Below are 17,141 nucleotides of genomic sequence, written 5' to 3'. Positions count from 1 at the left end.
CTACATCAACTGCATCTCTACTTCTACATCTACTGTTACTGTTACAACTACATCTACAGTTACTGCTACATCTACATCTACTAAAATTGCTACAGCTAAATCTTCTGCTACCTTTACTGCTACAGCTAAATCTACTGTTACTGTTACTTCTACTGCTACTACAACTGCTAGAGTTACTGTCACTGCTACAGCTACTGTTACTTTTAGAGCTACTGCTACTGCAACCGCTAAAGCTACATCTACTGCAACCGCTAAAGCTACATCTACTGCAACCGCTTAAGCTACATCTACTGCAACTGCTAAAGCTACATCTACTGCAACTGCTACAGCTACTGCTACTGCAATTGCTAAAGATACTGCTACTACTACTACTACTGCAAAAGCTACATCTACTGCAACTGCTTAAGCTACATATTGCAACTGCTACAGCTACTGCTACTGCAACTGCTAAAGCTAAATCTACTGCAACAGCTAAAGCTACATCTACTGCAACCGCTAGGGTTACATATACTGCAACCGCTAAAGCTATAACTATTGCAACAGCTACATCTACTGCAACCGCTAAAGCTACATCTACTGCAACTGCTAAACCTACATCTACTGCAACCGCTACAGCTACATCTACTACAACCACTAAAGCTACATCTAATGCAACAGATATAGCTACATCTACTGCAACCGCTACAGCTACATCTACTACAACTGCTAAAGCTACATCTAATACAACTGCTATATCACCATCTACTGCAACCGCTACAGCTACATCTACTGCAACCGCTCAAGTTACATTTACTGCAATTTCTATAGCTACTGCTACTGCAACTGTCAAAGTTACATCTACTGCAACTGCTAAAGCTACTTCTACTGCAACCGCTAAAGCTACATCTAATACAAATGCTACAGCTACATCTACTACAACTGCTAAAGATAAATCTAATACAACTTCTACAGCTACATCTTCTGCATGTGCTAAGCTACATCTACTGCAACCGCAACAGCTATATTTACTGCAACCGCTAAAGCTACATCTACTGCAACTGCTACAGCTACATCTACTGCAACTGCTACAGCTACATCTACTGCAACCGCTACAGCTACATCTACTTCAACTGCTAAAGCTATATCTACTGCAACCGCTACAGCTACATCTACTACAACTGCTAAAGCTACATCTACTACAACTGCTATATCTACATCTACTGCAACCGCTACAGCTACATTTACTGCAACCGCTCAAGTTACATTTACTGCAATTTCTACAGCTACTGCTACTGCAACTGTTAAAGTTACATATACTGCAACTGCTAAAGCTACATCTACTTCAATCGCTAAAGCTACATCTAATACAACTGCTACAGCTACATCTACTACAACTGCTAAAGGTAAATCCAATACAACTTCTACAGCTACATCTTCTGCATATGCTAAGCTAAATCTACTGCAACCGCAACAGCTATATTTACTGCAACCGCTAAAGCTACATCTACTGCAACTGCTACAGGTACATCTACTGCAACTCCTACAGCTACATCTACTGCAACTGCTACAGCTACATCTACTGAAACCGCTGCAACTACACATACTTCCACTGCTACAGCTACATCTACTGCAACCGCAACAACTACATATACTGCAACCGCTAAAGTTACATCTACTGCAACCGTTAAAGCTACATCTACTGCAATTGCTAAAGCTACATCTGCTGCAACTGCTAAAGCTACATCTACTGCAACTGCTACTGCAACTGCTAAAGCTACTGCTACTACTTCTGCAAAAGCTACTGCTACTGCAACTGCTAAACTACATCTACTGCAACTGCTAAAGCTAAATCTACTGCAACTGCTACGGCAATATCTACTGCAACTGCTACAGCTACATCTACTGCAACCGCAACAACTACATATACTGCAACCGCTAAAGTTACATCTACTGCAACCGCTAAAGCTATATCTACTGCAACTGCTAAAGCTACATCTACTGCAACTGCTAAAGCTACATCTACTGCAACTGCTACTGCTAAAGCTACTGCTACTACTACTGCAAAAGCTACATCTACTGCAACTGCTACAGCTACATATACTGCAACTGCTACAGATACTGCTACTGCAACTGCTAAAGCTACATCTACTGCAACTGCTGAAGCTAAATCTACTGCAACTGCTACAGCTACATCTACTGCAACTGCTACAGCTACATCTACTGCAACCGCTACAGCTACATCTACTTCAACCGCTACAGCTACATCTACTTCAACTACTACAGCTACATCTACTGCAACCGCTAATACTACATATACTGCAATCGCTACAGCTACATTTACTGCAACCGCTCAAGTTACATTTACTGCAATTTCTACAGCTACTGCTACTGCAACTGTTAAAGTTACATATACTGCAACTGCTAAAGCTACATCTACTTCAATCGCTAAAGCTACATCTAATACAACTGCTACAGCTACATCTACTACAACTGCTAAAGGTAAATCTAATACAACTGCTACAGCTACATCTACTGCAACTGCTACAGCTACATCTACTGCAACCGCTACAGCTACATCTACTTCAACCGCTACAGCTACATCTACTTCAACTACTACAGCTACATCTACTGCAACCGCTAATACTACATATACTGCAATCGCTAAAGTTACAACTACGGCAACTGCTACATCTACACCTACTGCAACTGCTAAAGCTACAACTACTGCAACCTATACAGCTACATCTACTACAACCACTAAAGTTACCTCTAATGCAACAGCTAAAGCTACATCTACTGCAACTGCTAAAGCTACATCTACTGCAACCGCTACAGCTACATCTACTACAACTGCTAAAGCTACATCTACTACAACTGCTATATCTACATCAACTGCAACCACTCAAGTTCCATTTACTGCAATTTCTAAAGATACTGCTACTGCAACTGTTAAAGTTACATATACTGCAACTGCTACAGCTACATCTACTGCAACTGCTACAGCTACAGCTACATCTACTGCAACCGCTACAGCTGCGTCTACTGCAACTGCTACAGCTACATTTACTGCAACCGCTACAACTACATCTACTGCAACCGCTAAAGTTACATCTACTGCAACAGCTAAAGCGATATCTACTGCAACTGCTTCAGCTGCAGCTACATCTACTGCAACTGCTACAGTTACAACTACTGCAACCGCTACAGATACATCTACTTCAACTGCTACAGCTACATCTTCTTCAACTGCTACAGCTACATCTACTGCATCCACTACAGATACATCTACTGCAACTGCTACATCTACTGCAACCGCTACAGCTACATCTACTGCAACCGCTAAAGTTACATCTACTGCAACAGCTAAAGCGATATCTACTGCAGCTGCTACAGCTACATCTACATCTACTGCAACTGCTACAGTTACATGTACTGCAACTGCTACAGTTACATCTACTGCAACCGCTACAGCTGCATCTACTTCAACTGCTACAGCTACATATACTGCAACCGCTACAGATACATCTACTGCAACTGCTACTGCTACATCTACTGCAACCGCTACCGCTACATCTACTGCAACCGCTAAAGTTACATCTACTGCAACAGCTAAAGCGATATTTACTGCAACTGCTATAGCTACATCTACTGCAACTGCTACAGCTACATCTACTGCAATCGCTACAACTACATATACTGAACCGCTAAAGTTACATGTACTGCAACCGCTAAAGCTACATCTACTGCAACTGCTAAAGCTACATCTACTGCAACTACTAAAGCTACTTCTACTGCAACCGCTAAAGCTACATCTACTGCAACCGCTAAAGCTGCATCTAATACAACTGCTACAGCTACATCTACTACAACTGCTAAAGCTACATCTACATCTACAATCCTTGTGTGTATTAGTGCTATACACTAGGCACGTTAAAGAACCAGGCTGTCTATTTGCAACGAGTTAGGCTAATGTAGCCGGATAAGCCTGTATCTGATTTCTGATCTCTCTGTCTCTCTGTGGGGGCTTTGTCTCACTCTGTCCCTCTGATCAGATCGCTCTGTGTCTGTACTAGTAGAGGATGAATTATGCGCCCTGTATGGCTGCATTTGAACTATGTAAAGCGCCTTTGAACGTGAAATTGATCATGAAAATGACGCTATATAAATCTGGTATAATAATAATAATATATATCTACTGCAATCGCTAAAGCTACATATATTGCAACTGCTAAAGCTACATTTACTGCAAGCGCTGAAGCTACATCTACTGCAACCGCTACAGCTATATCTACTGCAAACGCTAAAGCTACATCTACTGCAACTGCTACGGCTAAGTTACATCTACTATAACTGGTACAGCTACATCTACTGCAACCGCTAAAGCTACATCTACTGCAACTGCTAAAGCTACATCTACTGCGTCTGCTAAAGCTACATCTACTGCATCTGCTACAGCTACATTTACTGCGATTGCTAAAGCTACATCTACTGCAATTGCGCAAGCTTTATCTACTGCAATTGCTAAAGCTACATCTTCTGCAACTGCTACAGGAACTGCTACTACAACTGCTAAAACTACATCTACTGCAACTGCTACAGCTACATCTGCTGCAACTGCTACAGCTACATCTACTGCACCCGCTAATGCTACATCTACTGCAATTGTTTCGGCTACGCTACAACTACTGCAACTGGTACAGCTACATCTACTGCAACTGCTACAGCTACATCTACTGCAACTGCTACAACTACGTCTAATGCAACTGCTAAACCTACATCTACTTCATCTGCTAAAGCTACATCTTCTGCAACTTCTACAGCTAAATCTACCGCAATTGCAAAAGAAACATCTACTGCAACTGCGAAAGCTTTATCTACTGCAACTGCTAAAACTACATCTACTGCAACCGCTAAAGCTACATCTACTGCAACCGCTAAAGCTACATCTGCTGCTACTGCTACAACTACATCTACTGCAACTGTTAAAGGTACATCTAATGCAACGGCTAAAGCTACATTTACTGCAACTGCTAAAGCTACATCTACTGCAACCGCTACAGCTGCATCTACTACAACTTCTACAGCTACATCTACTACAACTGCTAAAGCTACATCTACTGCAACTGCTTAAGCTACATCTACTGCAACCGTTAAAGTTACATCTACTGCAACAGCTAAAGCTACATCTACTGCAACCGCTACAGCTACATCTACGGCAACTTCTACAGCTACATTTACTGCAACTGCTAAAGCTACATTTACTGCAACCGTTAAAGCAGCATGTACTGCAACCGCTTAAGCTACATCTACTGCACCTGCTAAAGCTACATCTACTGCAACTGCTACAGCTACATGTACTGCAACTGCTACAGCAACTGCTACTGCTACAGCTTCTATACTGCTGCTGTTACTGATACAGCTACATCAACTTCAACTGCTAGTTCTACAGCTTCTTGTAATGCTACAGATACATCTACTTCAACAGCTACTGTTACTGCTACAGCTACTGTTACTGTGATTGCTACAGCTACATCAACAACAATTGCTACAGCTACTGTATCCTCTACTGTTACAGCTACTGCTACTGGTACTGCAACTATAACTGTTACTGCTACTTCTACATCTACTGCAACTGTTACTGCTACAGCTACTGCTACTGCAACTGCTACTGCTACATCTAATGTTACTGCTACAGCTACAGCTACAGTTGCTATTATTTCTACTACAACTCCTACTACTACTACTACGACTACGACTACTACTACTGCTACTACTACGACTACATCTACTACTACATCTACTACTACTACTACTACTACTACTACTTCTACTACCTGTACTACTACTACTACTACTACTACTACTACTACTACTACTTGTACTACTACCACAAAATCTACTGTATTCTTATAAATGATATTTACCCGTTTTCTAAAAACACAACTTTTATATGTGTTTTTTTGTGATTTTGAAAAAATGGAATTTAGAATTTAAATGTGGATTATTTTGTTACCTTTGCATTATTCGATGTCGTTTTTAAAATGTTGATATGTTATTTACAACAAAATGTTCTAAATGTATAATTAATTTCGAAATTTTAAGATATCGACAAGATGGCAGGTAGGCTATTTTTTTCAATATTGTAATCCTCAATATATATGTGAAAAAAATTAGGGATCTGTTTTTCTAATTGCAACGTTATGAATGGTCCTAATTAGTGTAAAGTGAATGTAGTAATATGGATTCTTACCTGACTTGGGTAGAAAAACGCAGTTAGTTCATAGTTGTTTCGATTATTGTTTTCATTCTACATGTGATTACAGAATACGTGCAAAATATCTAAACCAGAAGACGTAGTATTCAATTCATTGATGAGCTTTTTCACTTCATCTTGAATCAATTCAGTATTTTGTTTAAAATTTGTATATCCTTTACTTGAGGTTCGAAGTTTTTGTATTCACTTTGGGATTTGGATTGACGTATTTTTGAGATTTTTGCCATGAACAACAAATTTTTCTGCCAATGAATTACTAGACTCTCCTTGAGGCAGTGAGTTTTTAAGATTTGGTACCGGTACCAGTTAGTTCAGTTACCATACAGTGTCTTGGAATCACATTTAGCGTTCTCTATCTTTTCACTGAGTGTGTTTCTCTTTTGACGTTTGATTTCAAAATTGTTTTCATTTCTTACTTGTTTATACGACTCAAACTGATCTGTTTTACCATAACGCCTCCATGTACGCTCGGACTTTCTGACTTGTTGTTTTAGATGTTGCAATTTTTTTGTTGAACCACTTTTTGGGTGCTCTCTGAATTATAGTTTTCTTTTTCTTTTAGGTGAACGTGCTTATTCAGGACATCCTCTTTTTCAGATTTAAACTCTTTCACCGACTTGTTGATATTCTGTGAATCAACGTTTATTGCACTTAGGCCGCTGGAAAATTCTGATTCGTTCAAATTTTTGAAGTTTCTAAATGACACGCTCCTACTAGTAATAGTCTCTTTTTTAACGTCTAAGAGAACCTTAACAACACAGTGATCAGTTAAAAATTGTCCAGACTCACATTTCTCTACATGAACACCATTAAGTGACTCAGTTATGACAAGATCCAAGCTATGTCCTCCTGTATGAGTACTGAAATCAACGTGTTGTTCCAGGCGCATTGCTATTAGGGACTCCTTGAAGTTTGTAAGAGAACTGTTGTCATTGTTTATATGCAAATTGAAATCACCCATTATAAGTAAATTGTCATGATATGGTAAAATATTTTCGGTGAAATCAAAGAATTCAGCAACGAACTAGTTACCAGTCGATACCACCGGGGTCTATGCACACCCACTACATGTATGGTCAAATTTTTGCAAACGAGTTTCCAAATATCGTATTCAATAGCTTCGAACAGTACCGTGAGTTACCCATTCGCATATTGATTGTGTTTCTACAAGTGATCGCAACGCCACCTCTGTTTTATTTTTATTCTATTAGTTACACTTAATTTATATCCATTCTGGTTCAAGTCAGAAGTTTCAAATTGATGTTGCTTCTTGTCCGAGTACCAAGTTTCAGTCAAAAGAGCGAAATCTATTTTCTCATCCCTGAGCTATTGGCCGACACAATCATCTTTGTTCACAACATATCTACAGTTCAGAGTACATGTTCGCGTATATTTTTGTACTGATTGCATTTCTTAGGGTATATCATTCTTTTTACAAAATGTTTCGTAACTAGGTTTCATACATTTTCAATATAAAACTTGACTTTGACTTTCGGTAATATAAAGTCTAGACCTTGTTATTTTTTGTTTTAACTGCTGATTCGATTCCGTTTTGATACTTTGAATATTTAGGTATATGTGTAGAAATAGATGTTCTATAATTCATGAATAGCGGCAACAGTTTGCATTTTCATACGGATTGTATGTTAACGTTTGCTAAAACGCTATTAGGAATATTAAAGTATTACTACGATAAATAATTTTTAAGTTTCTTATAAGACGGTCCATCAGTAAGATACATACATACATACATACATACATATGTATTACAATTATGAATTTACCTAAAATCGCCAAAAGGCGAGGGTAATGGTCTCCAATTGCCCAACTTTTCCCCTTTTTTATAAACTGGAAACACGTCTCTCAGGAGCATTACAAAAAAAAATATAAAAGGAATTTGTAAAGCTTTCACACAATGGCACACGATACAGAGACTCTATATTACTAACTTATTTTATTCACTTATACCACTTGTCCGGAGCATAGCTCAAAAGCTAATGACGGGATTTTATTAAAACTTCACACAATGACAAATAATGTTATGAGAAAACGCAGATATTGTCACAAAATCGGAGACTGGAACCCGCTTGTAAGAGTTCGAGGTAAGAGATCTACGTGTTGACGGATCAATCGCTCCTAAAACATAAGAGACCGTAACGTTTTGGCTTTAAAACAAACATTAATTTGCAATTCGTTTAACTGTTGAATCTGGTACAGAGCTGTATAACTGAAATAATTTGCAATAATGCACAGTTTTTCTGTATTAAGAATTGCTTATTTCATAATTTACATTATTTTTATGAATAAAACTATTTTCTTACATGTGAAATATCAAATATTTGTATAAGATAAGATTAAGATGTGTAAAACCTTTGTACATATTCTTCTTCTCAAGTGTCCAAAATATTAGTTTTTTTAAATATATGCATTACCCGTAGCCAAGTGGTCTCGGGAACAGGAGGTCGAAGGTCTGAATCTCACTGCGAATTGTTCCGATGTGATCGCCTGCTGCGCCGCCAGCAAGTGCATTACCTTCCTGCCTGATGCCTGGCTTTAAAGGATTCTAGGCAAAGTTGTCTCTTAAGTTAAAATGACTCAGGCGAGACTATAATAAACAAACTCTATACAATTATACGATGTCATATAGGTATTTTATATAATGTACACATTGTAAATTAGAGTTTTTCTGCAACTTTCTTTATTTCTGCACGATTCATAGAATTGTAAATAACAATACTGATTTCGGATAACGACCAAAATGTAAAAGAAACAATTCCTTAACTTTTAAAAATGTCATAGACTTCGGTATTAAATTACAAGTATTTAAAAAGATTACCATATTCGGCTAATTGCAACCTGTTCTAAACGAGTTTATAAAACAATTATAAAACCAATGCATTACGGTATCACCCCGGTATAGAAGAACTTCCGGGTCGTTGTATCCTAGAAAGTAGTTCTTTGAAATTTTGAAGTTCCCAATTTAACACTATACCTACTTTGACATAATAAATTCCAAATGTATTTTTGTCATTTCTGATGTCTTTAACAGTTGTTTTATGTGCGTGTTTCAGGATTACATTTCTGTGCGGAAGGATTAAAAAACTACACCAGACTGGTGACCATGACAGATGTCAGTGTGAAATTTAAACATGGACTAGATACTTTGATGTGTAGCAAAAAAGTTCATTGTTGATGGAGGTGTTTTTCTGTGATATATTGACTGGGATAATATTACTCTTCAGAAATACAGAGCTGTCAATGCTGCAATTTTGTTGTGAAATTCACAATCCATGTCCAAAAGTGCTTGTTTTACTATACAGCAAATGACGAAGGGCTTTCCTTGTCGTGCCCGAAGGCTAGCTCAACCCTTCTGCCAAATATTTATAGTTTACTGGTAGATGTGGGTTTGTCTTGGGATGCTACACACCTGGGATTACGAATATTTATTCCCAGAACAATCACTGAAACAAAGCAATAATTATCTTAGATAATATATTTATTATTCTTATGTAAACTCTCTATATATGCATTTACATCAAGAAGGCAAGTGCAGTGAAGCATTTACACTTCCTCTCGATTATTGCAATACAAAGACATAGATTAAAGATTAATACAATTCAGGTTGGGGACCGGGGTAGACAAGGATAACGGTAATTTATTATGTCAAGTATAGGGTTATAGGATGGAAAAGATGTACGGATTTATAGTAAAGAATATTTGGGTGAAATTGTTACACAAAATCTTAAAAGGGGTGTACTCGATTTAATTACAACAAAAACAATTTTAGTATGCTTTATATTTTATTTAAGAAGATGTAAAACAATTAATTTCAGAACAACACTGTCATGCCCTATGACATACTCCCCCTGCTTTAACAAATGTCGTCCCCGACATTTAACTCCCAGAGCTGAAAGAAAAAAAATCTTAAGTGTACAAGTATGTGATAATTAAAAACAAATAAGATTACACATGATATATCACTACTACGGTATTTGCATATACAAGTACATTGCAGTACCCTAAAATGACGTGCTTTTGTGTCAGAGACCTAAGCTGCAATCTACATAAGACATACTGGTAGACGAAGGTCAACTAGCTCAAGGTAAGTATACAAGGTAAGTATGATTACTACTTTACCTAAAACTTGTCTACTAGATCAAGGTAAGTATACAAGGTAAGTATAATTACTACATAACCTAAGCCTTGTGTTACTACTAGTACTTGAGTGCTAATTAACTAATTACCGAAGGTAAGTATAATTATACTATATATAGGTAAATATATGTACTATTAACACATCTAACTAAATACAGTACACAATATCATGTCACTGGTGTACGTGGTAGCTGGAAAAAAAAAACATCAGTGATATCGAGCTCAAATATCATTGAATTTCCAACAGGTAAGTAGCAATCATATAATACAACAATCATTTGCAGATGCAAATTTTACAATTACAGGTAAGTACTTATTCATGATCCACAATTTATCCAAGGTAAGTATCTACCTTATGGTTGTACTTATAACAATGTAATATGTTCTAAGAACATATAGATACATATACTTACACATTTTAAACATTAACTAATGCAAAAGTGAAATATACTCATTGTGCACACATACATGTAGTCAACAGAAATAAAACATTACTGACTAAAAGTTACAACTAAAACAGATAACAATCGTCAGTCATACTGCTGCCTCTTATTAATACGTAACAAAGTCCCCTCTGTTCATCCAATAAGGCTTCTGTCTTTTCCTATTTGGTCGCTTAGATGGTGTTGAAGCTGTTTCCGCTGGTATTTCCGATCTCACTACATCACGCCGAGTCCTTCTTGCAGGAATTACATATTTCTGTCTATCTCCTACTGGTATGTGGGAAGGAGACGCACTGTTGGTCTCTTCCGAAGTAGGTGCTGTAGTTGGTGCTGTAGATAAGGTTTCAATGTTGTCTTCGACATCATCGGAAGTGTTACCAGAAGGAAGGTGGTCATCGGGATCGTAGCCATCTGCAATGGACATGAAGGGAAGGAGAAGGTTTCGGTGTAGAATTCTAGATTTCTTATACCGAGCTCCTTCCCTTCTGACCTCTTACACGGGAATGTCATCGTGTACCTTGCGCACAACTACGTATGGTTGCTGCTCCCAACGATCAGCTAACTTCTGTTTTCCTCTGACAGATACATTGCGCACAAGCAAAATATCTCCCGGATGTAGGACCGAACTTCGAGCCTTCTCGTCATATACCGACTTATTGGCTAGTCCTGCAGTCCTCGCAGTTTGGCGGGCCTTGTCATATGCGAGCTTCAGACGGTCGCGCAGCTTATACACGTACTCAGTTTGTGATGCAGCTGAAAGATCATCAGCTGGTAGCCCTAGAAAAGCATCAACTACTAAACGAGGATGCCTCCCAAACATTAGAAAATACGGAGAAAACCCCGTACTTTTATGATGGGTTGCATTGTACGCATGTACAAGGGTGGGTACATGCGCCTCCAGTCGGACTTTTGATACTCTCTAGGGTACCCAGCATCTTTAGTAACGTCTGATTAAAACCGCTCGACCTGTCCGTTACCCATTGCGTGGTAAGGCGTGGTTCTTGTCTTTTTTGACGCCTGCGATGTTGCATAGTTCTTTAATCAGACGAGACTCGAAGTTCGGACCCTGGTCGCTATGGATGGACGCCGGAAAACCATAATGCAGTATGAAATTCTCAAAAGAATCTTGGCTGTTGTCCTTGCTGTTTGGTTCTGGTAGGATATGCCTGTGCATAACAACTGAAGTGGTCCGTTATGACCAGGATATCCTCAAAGCCTCCTTTGCTTCTCTCCAAGGACAAGAAATCCAAACAGACGACTTGCATTGGTGCCGAAGACTGTATCGGGACAAGTTCAGCTTTAGAAGAAAGACTTTTCCTTCTAATGCACCTTCCACAGTTTCTAACTTGGTCCGCCACAAATGTATCTAGACCTGGAAAGTAAAATCTTTCTTTAAACAGTGACGTTGTTCGGTCTCTACCCTGGTGGCCCAAATCGTTATGCAGAGCTTCAAAGATATCGATTCGAAGATTGGTAGGCAAGACTAACTGTAGTCTTTCGTGTCCATTAACAAGTGATTTTCGAAATAGTACACCATCTTAAGGATTAGTTTTAACCAATCCCTTGTATATGTATGCATTGGTCCATCTGGCTTAGCCGGTTTGGTACCATAGTTAAGATGGTCAATTATTGTACTAATCACTTGGTCTGTTTTTGGGCCTTTTTCCAATCTTTAGACGACCAAACTATAACTGTACAATAAGTCATCTGGAATCGAATCTGACTGTTCGTTTGAAGTTACATCATCGGCATAGAGAGGGAGTCACTTAAAGCACCATCAGTAAGGGCTGATTGGATAACTGCTTTAACAGCGTCTCTGGGGATGGTTGAAAGGTTCTCTTTTTCCTTCATACGAGATAGGCTGTCGGCATCCGTATTCTTCGACCCAGGTCTGTATTTCGGTACGAAGTCATAATTTGCCAAGGAAGCAAGCCAGCGGTGACTAGTGGCATCAAGCTTAGCGGTGGAACTTACATAAGTTAATGGGTTGTTATCCGTCACAAGCTCGAACTTCGCCCCATACAGGGTAGTCGTGGAATTTCTCTGACACCGCCCACTTTAGGGCGAGAAATTCCAGCTTGTGAGCCGAATAATTCCTTTCTGCAGGTTTGAGACTCCTACTCGCAAAAGCAATGACCCTGTCTTTTCCATCTTGGCGTTGATAGAGGACGGCTCCAAGACCAGAAGATGAAGCATCCGTGTGCACCTTGAACGGCAGATCGTAGCTGGCATATGCAAGTACAGGCGGGTTGGTAAGTTTCTCTTTAAGTTTATCGAATGCTTCCTGTTGTTCCTTGTCCCATTTAAAGTGAACTTTCTTTGTTGATTTTGTTAATTTTGATGTTTTCTTTCTATTTGCAGGTTGTCCAATAAGAAGATTGTTTATAGGTCGTGCTATGGATGCAAAGCCTTTGATGAATCGCCTGTAGTATCCTGCGAATCCTAAAAATTTCCGAACATCCTTCACATTTTTAGGAATAGGCCAATCTTTTACAGCTTCTACCTTTACAGGATCTGCCTGGATGCCATCTTCTGAGACTATATGCCCAAGATAAGTTATTTTCTTCTTGAAAAATTCACATTTCTTTGGATTTACTTTCAGGTTGTACTGAGCCAAACGTTCAAACACTGTATCAAGTCGGTCAATATGGGAATCTATGTCAGAGGAGAATATTACGATGTCATCGAGATAAATTAAACAGTCCTTCAGGTTGAGGTCGCCCATGCAACGCTCCATCAATCTCTGAAAGGTTGCTGGAGCATTACATATGCCAAAGGGCATTCTATTACACTCGTAGAATCCCAGTCCCCAAACCTGAAAGGCCGTTTTCTCTTTATCTCGTTCATCTAGCTCTACCTGCCAGTATCCAGATTTCAAGTCCAGTTTTGAAAAATATCTTGATCCGGCGAGGCAATTCAAAGTGTCTTCTATCCGTGGAAGTGCATATGCATCTCTCTTGGTCCGTTGGTTGATTTTCCTGAAATCAATACAAAATCTAATCGATTCATCCTTTTTCCTCACTATTACAACGTTTGATGACCATGGACTATTAGATTCCCTAATTGCACCGACTTTTAACATTTTATGGAGATGTTCTTTCACTTCGTTAAATATCGCTGGTGGTATGCGTCTGTATGGCTCTTTAAAAGGTTTCTCATCTAACAATTCAATCTTATGTTTTACGTCTGATGTGTGTCCAAGATCTGTGGATGATTTAGGGAAAATGCCATTCCATTTCTGAAATAATTTTTGTACTTTAATTTTCTGTTCTTCAGACAAGTTTACATTTTCAAAATCGACACCAAATGTTTTATTAAATTCCTCATCACTCATGGCTTTGTTTTCTTTTTCAGATGCAGACTGATGACATAGATTTGTTGGAGATTAAGAGGATTTGCTTGTTTCTGAAATATCAGATGATATCGAACGATTGTCAATGATCGGCATACTTCTAAGCACAGTGACTTCCTGCAGTTGGCAAATATTAGTTTTTTCTGTTATATGCATGGTTTTAGCACTGATGTTGCACAACCCTACTGGCACACGTGATGTTCTACCAGGATTATTCAACGAGACAACTCGTGGACAGACTACAGCAGATGTAGAATTTATATCAGCCAAACATTCTGTTACAGCTGATTCTACATTTCTCTGCTTGCGTATGAAACCTGTAACAGTTTGATTTCCCTTGGTAACAATGTAATCTTTTTCGTGACTTTAACTTTACCAATTGTGGTCGCTGATAGTACATCAAATGATTCTTTCCATTCATTTGGAATAGTATCAGCTTCCTTCTCTTTACTTAGTTTTGAAAATTCACGAATTAAATTTGTGCCTATAATAACCGGTACTCTTTGGTTGTATTCTGTTTGTGGTACAATCAAAATTAGAGCAACAACTTCTTCGTCACTTAATGACGGAACATTTACACCTAGCTCTATATAACCACTATAAGGCACTTCCTGTCCATTTGCACAATATATGTCAATATCAAAATCTTCTAGACTTCTTAGTTCTTGCCTATCAGTCATACTTCTATAGAAATTTTCCGACATTGTGCTTATCATACTTCCAGTATCAATCAGTGCTTTTGTCACACAATCTTTAATCAATATTTCATGTTCATTTGCTTTCCCGATCAATCTTGTCTTTATCTGATTATCTTTTGGGCCTTTAATTTCCTCTCTGCTTCTGTTGAGCCCTTCAACAGAAGCGCCAACTAGTTTAACTCTTTTCTGAATTTTGTTTCTTCTCCTCTTTGACTTTCATTATCTCCTTTCTTTTCCTCTTGCTTCTTATCGGTATCTGGGCTTTGCTCTTTTAATTTATGACTCCTATCGTCAAATCGATTCTATAGCTGTTTGCTCCTCTGTTGTAATCCTCGAACCATTCATCTATTGAAATCCCTTGGACCATTCCATCTATTGTACCCACCATTCTTCTATTTCTATGCTCATCTTGTGGCTTACTTTCATTTTCTTTTCTATAGTCTTCTACCTTTTTATTTAATTCGGCCATTTGCTTCATCATAGCTTCAAGAAGTTCTGTCTGTTTATCCGCCGCCTTTGCAGTTTCTTCTTGTTTAGGCAGTGCTATATCAGCCTTTATAGCACTAATTTTAGTTTCGTGTTCCTCAGCCTTTGCTTTCCGTCTGAGCATTTCAAAACTGTCACCGCTTTCAAAGGATGTTCTAACTGCGTTTTTGATATCCTTGCTATACAATGATCTCCAAAATTTATCTTTAAGCATTTCATTTCTCTCATCTGGTGTTATTGACTTCTTGGTAGAAGCTTTTATTAAAATCTCTTCAAGTCGTAAGCCCCAATCTGCTATAGATTCGTCTGGCTTCTGTAATGCAGTATAGAACTCTGTGTAAATTGTCTGTTTGCTAGACATATCTCCAAATATATCTTCTGTCCTTTCTATAATTTCTTCAGCTCTAGCATTTGGATCTAAGTTTAACAGAACTTTCTTGGCTTGACCTTTCAATGATTTTCTAACGGCCTGAGTAATTATCTTTTCTGGGTACAATGCTGTAGCTATTAAACTTCTTATCTCGGCTTTCCATTCGTTTAATGTGACCTCACTCTTAGGTTTCGCTTCGTCACCAGAAAATGGACTAATTTCCGGGGTTTGCTGAATAATTGTCTCTTTCTTTACTTCTGGAACTAATTTCTGCTGAAGCTCTTTAACAATATCTTCCTTTTTTCTAAGGTCAGATTCTCTCTTGTGTAATGCTTCGTTTTTAGTGATGATATCTCTTTCTATTGCTTTATACTGAACAAACTGTTCTTCTTCTGATTTTACAACGTCTTGCTTTATCCGTTTCAGTTCTTCAAACTTCAATAACAATTCTCTCTCATCATCTTTAAGTTTCTGTTCTCTTTCATCCATTACCCTTTCTCTTTCAGTCAACATATACAACATCTTTCGTTGCTTCTCTAATTCTATAACTCTTCTTTCTTCATCTATCTTTAGCTGTTTCTCTGCGTTCTCTTGAATCAACAGTAGCTCTTGCAATTCCATTTTTTTCTTTTCTATCTGCTGCAGGATGCTAAACTTCTCAGATTTAATAGATGTGTTTGAATTATCATCATTCAATTCTCCTCTTACATTGATGTCAGAATGTTCCCTGAATTTTCTATCGATGAATTTTAGTTGACTTCTTGTGTCCTTTATTTCAGGATTCATACCTATACCTACGGAGTTATGTTCGTGTGTTCTTTTCTATGATCTGGAAGTTCTGCGCCTCTTTGTAAGGAATTAATATCTAAATTGGTGTCCTTCCTTATACTCAATTGCCGTAATTTCGCCTCTAGTTTATCTGTCTCGATACTGACATCTACTTTGTCACCATTTCGATCTCTCTTTCTCATGACATGAGTTTCTGCATCAATGCGAGTACTTTCAGCCACACGGCTTCTTGTTCTGTAACTAATGTCGTCTGCATTATATTCTATATCTCTATATCTATCTCTATCAAAATGAAAGTCTAAATTAGACTCTTGTCTTGGCTGATCGATATGTAAAACGTCTCTCCTAATGCTTTGACGGATATCATCCCTATCTATGACTTGGTTTAATTCACCATGCATTCTATGTATGTCCTCAGTCATGTTCAAACTGCCTGAAGCGAAATCTAAATTTCTGTTTGTTGCTTGATAAGTCTGAGCAATTGCTTGTCTCCTATCATTATCGCTTTCATGTTCGTTTCCACTTATTCCTATACTGTGTGTGGCAGTTGGTATATTTTCTGGTTCAGGACTTATTAGGTCCATATAACTTCCGA

General features: G+C 38.3%; 2 protein-coding genes across 2 annotated transcripts; both read right to left on the bottom strand.

Annotated features, from left to right (window-relative positions):
• On the bottom strand, positions 1-11,275 carry LOC128554439 (uncharacterized). Its single transcript, XM_053535724.1, has 11 exons — positions 10,968-11,275; positions 5,295-5,383; positions 4,655-5,087; positions 2,897-3,683; positions 2,677-2,710; positions 1,797-2,286; positions 1,584-1,606; positions 971-1,214; positions 794-822; positions 412-711; positions 1-263 (listed from the first exon to the last, which is right to left on the bottom strand). The coding sequence occupies exons 1-11, from the start codon at positions 11,273-11,275 to the stop codon at positions 1-3; spliced, it is 3,000 nt and encodes a 999-aa protein (XP_053391699.1).
• Positions 11,276-15,172: 3,897 nt separating this feature from the next.
• LOC128554438 (uncharacterized protein F23F12.8-like) lies at positions 15,173-16,543 on the bottom strand. The gene has a single exon (XM_053535723.1). The coding sequence runs from the start codon at positions 16,541-16,543 to the stop codon at positions 15,173-15,175; it is 1,371 nt and encodes a 456-aa protein (XP_053391698.1).
• Between the last annotated feature and the right edge of the window lie 598 nt (positions 16,544-17,141).

The sequence above is a fragment of the Mercenaria mercenaria genome, unplaced genomic scaffold (assembly GCF_021730395.1).
Source record: "Mercenaria mercenaria strain notata unplaced genomic scaffold, MADL_Memer_1 contig_5041, whole genome shotgun sequence".
In the NCBI taxonomy this organism is placed as follows: Eukaryota; Metazoa; Mollusca; class Bivalvia; order Venerida; family Veneridae; genus Mercenaria; species Mercenaria mercenaria.
The sequence above is the reverse complement of the archived record's forward strand: the minus strand, read 5'-3'. Positions and strand labels throughout refer to the sequence as shown.

Coding starts and splice junctions, on each gene's coding strand:
- LOC128554438 (XM_053535723.1), bottom strand. CDS start 16,543: ATGAATCCTGAAATAAAGGACACAAGAAGTCAACTAAAATTCATCGAT.
- LOC128554439 (XM_053535724.1), bottom strand. CDS start 11,275: ATGTCCATTGCAGATGGCTACGATCCCGATGACCACCTTCCTTCTGGT. Junction 2,711..2,896: donor CAGTATCTTTAGAAATTGCA/GTAAATGGAACT, acceptor GTAGCTGTATAG/GTTGCAGTAGTTGTAGCTTT. Junction 823..970: donor GTTGCAGTAGATGTAGCTTA/GCACATGCAGAA, acceptor TAACTTTGACAG/TTGCAGTAGCAGTAGCTATA.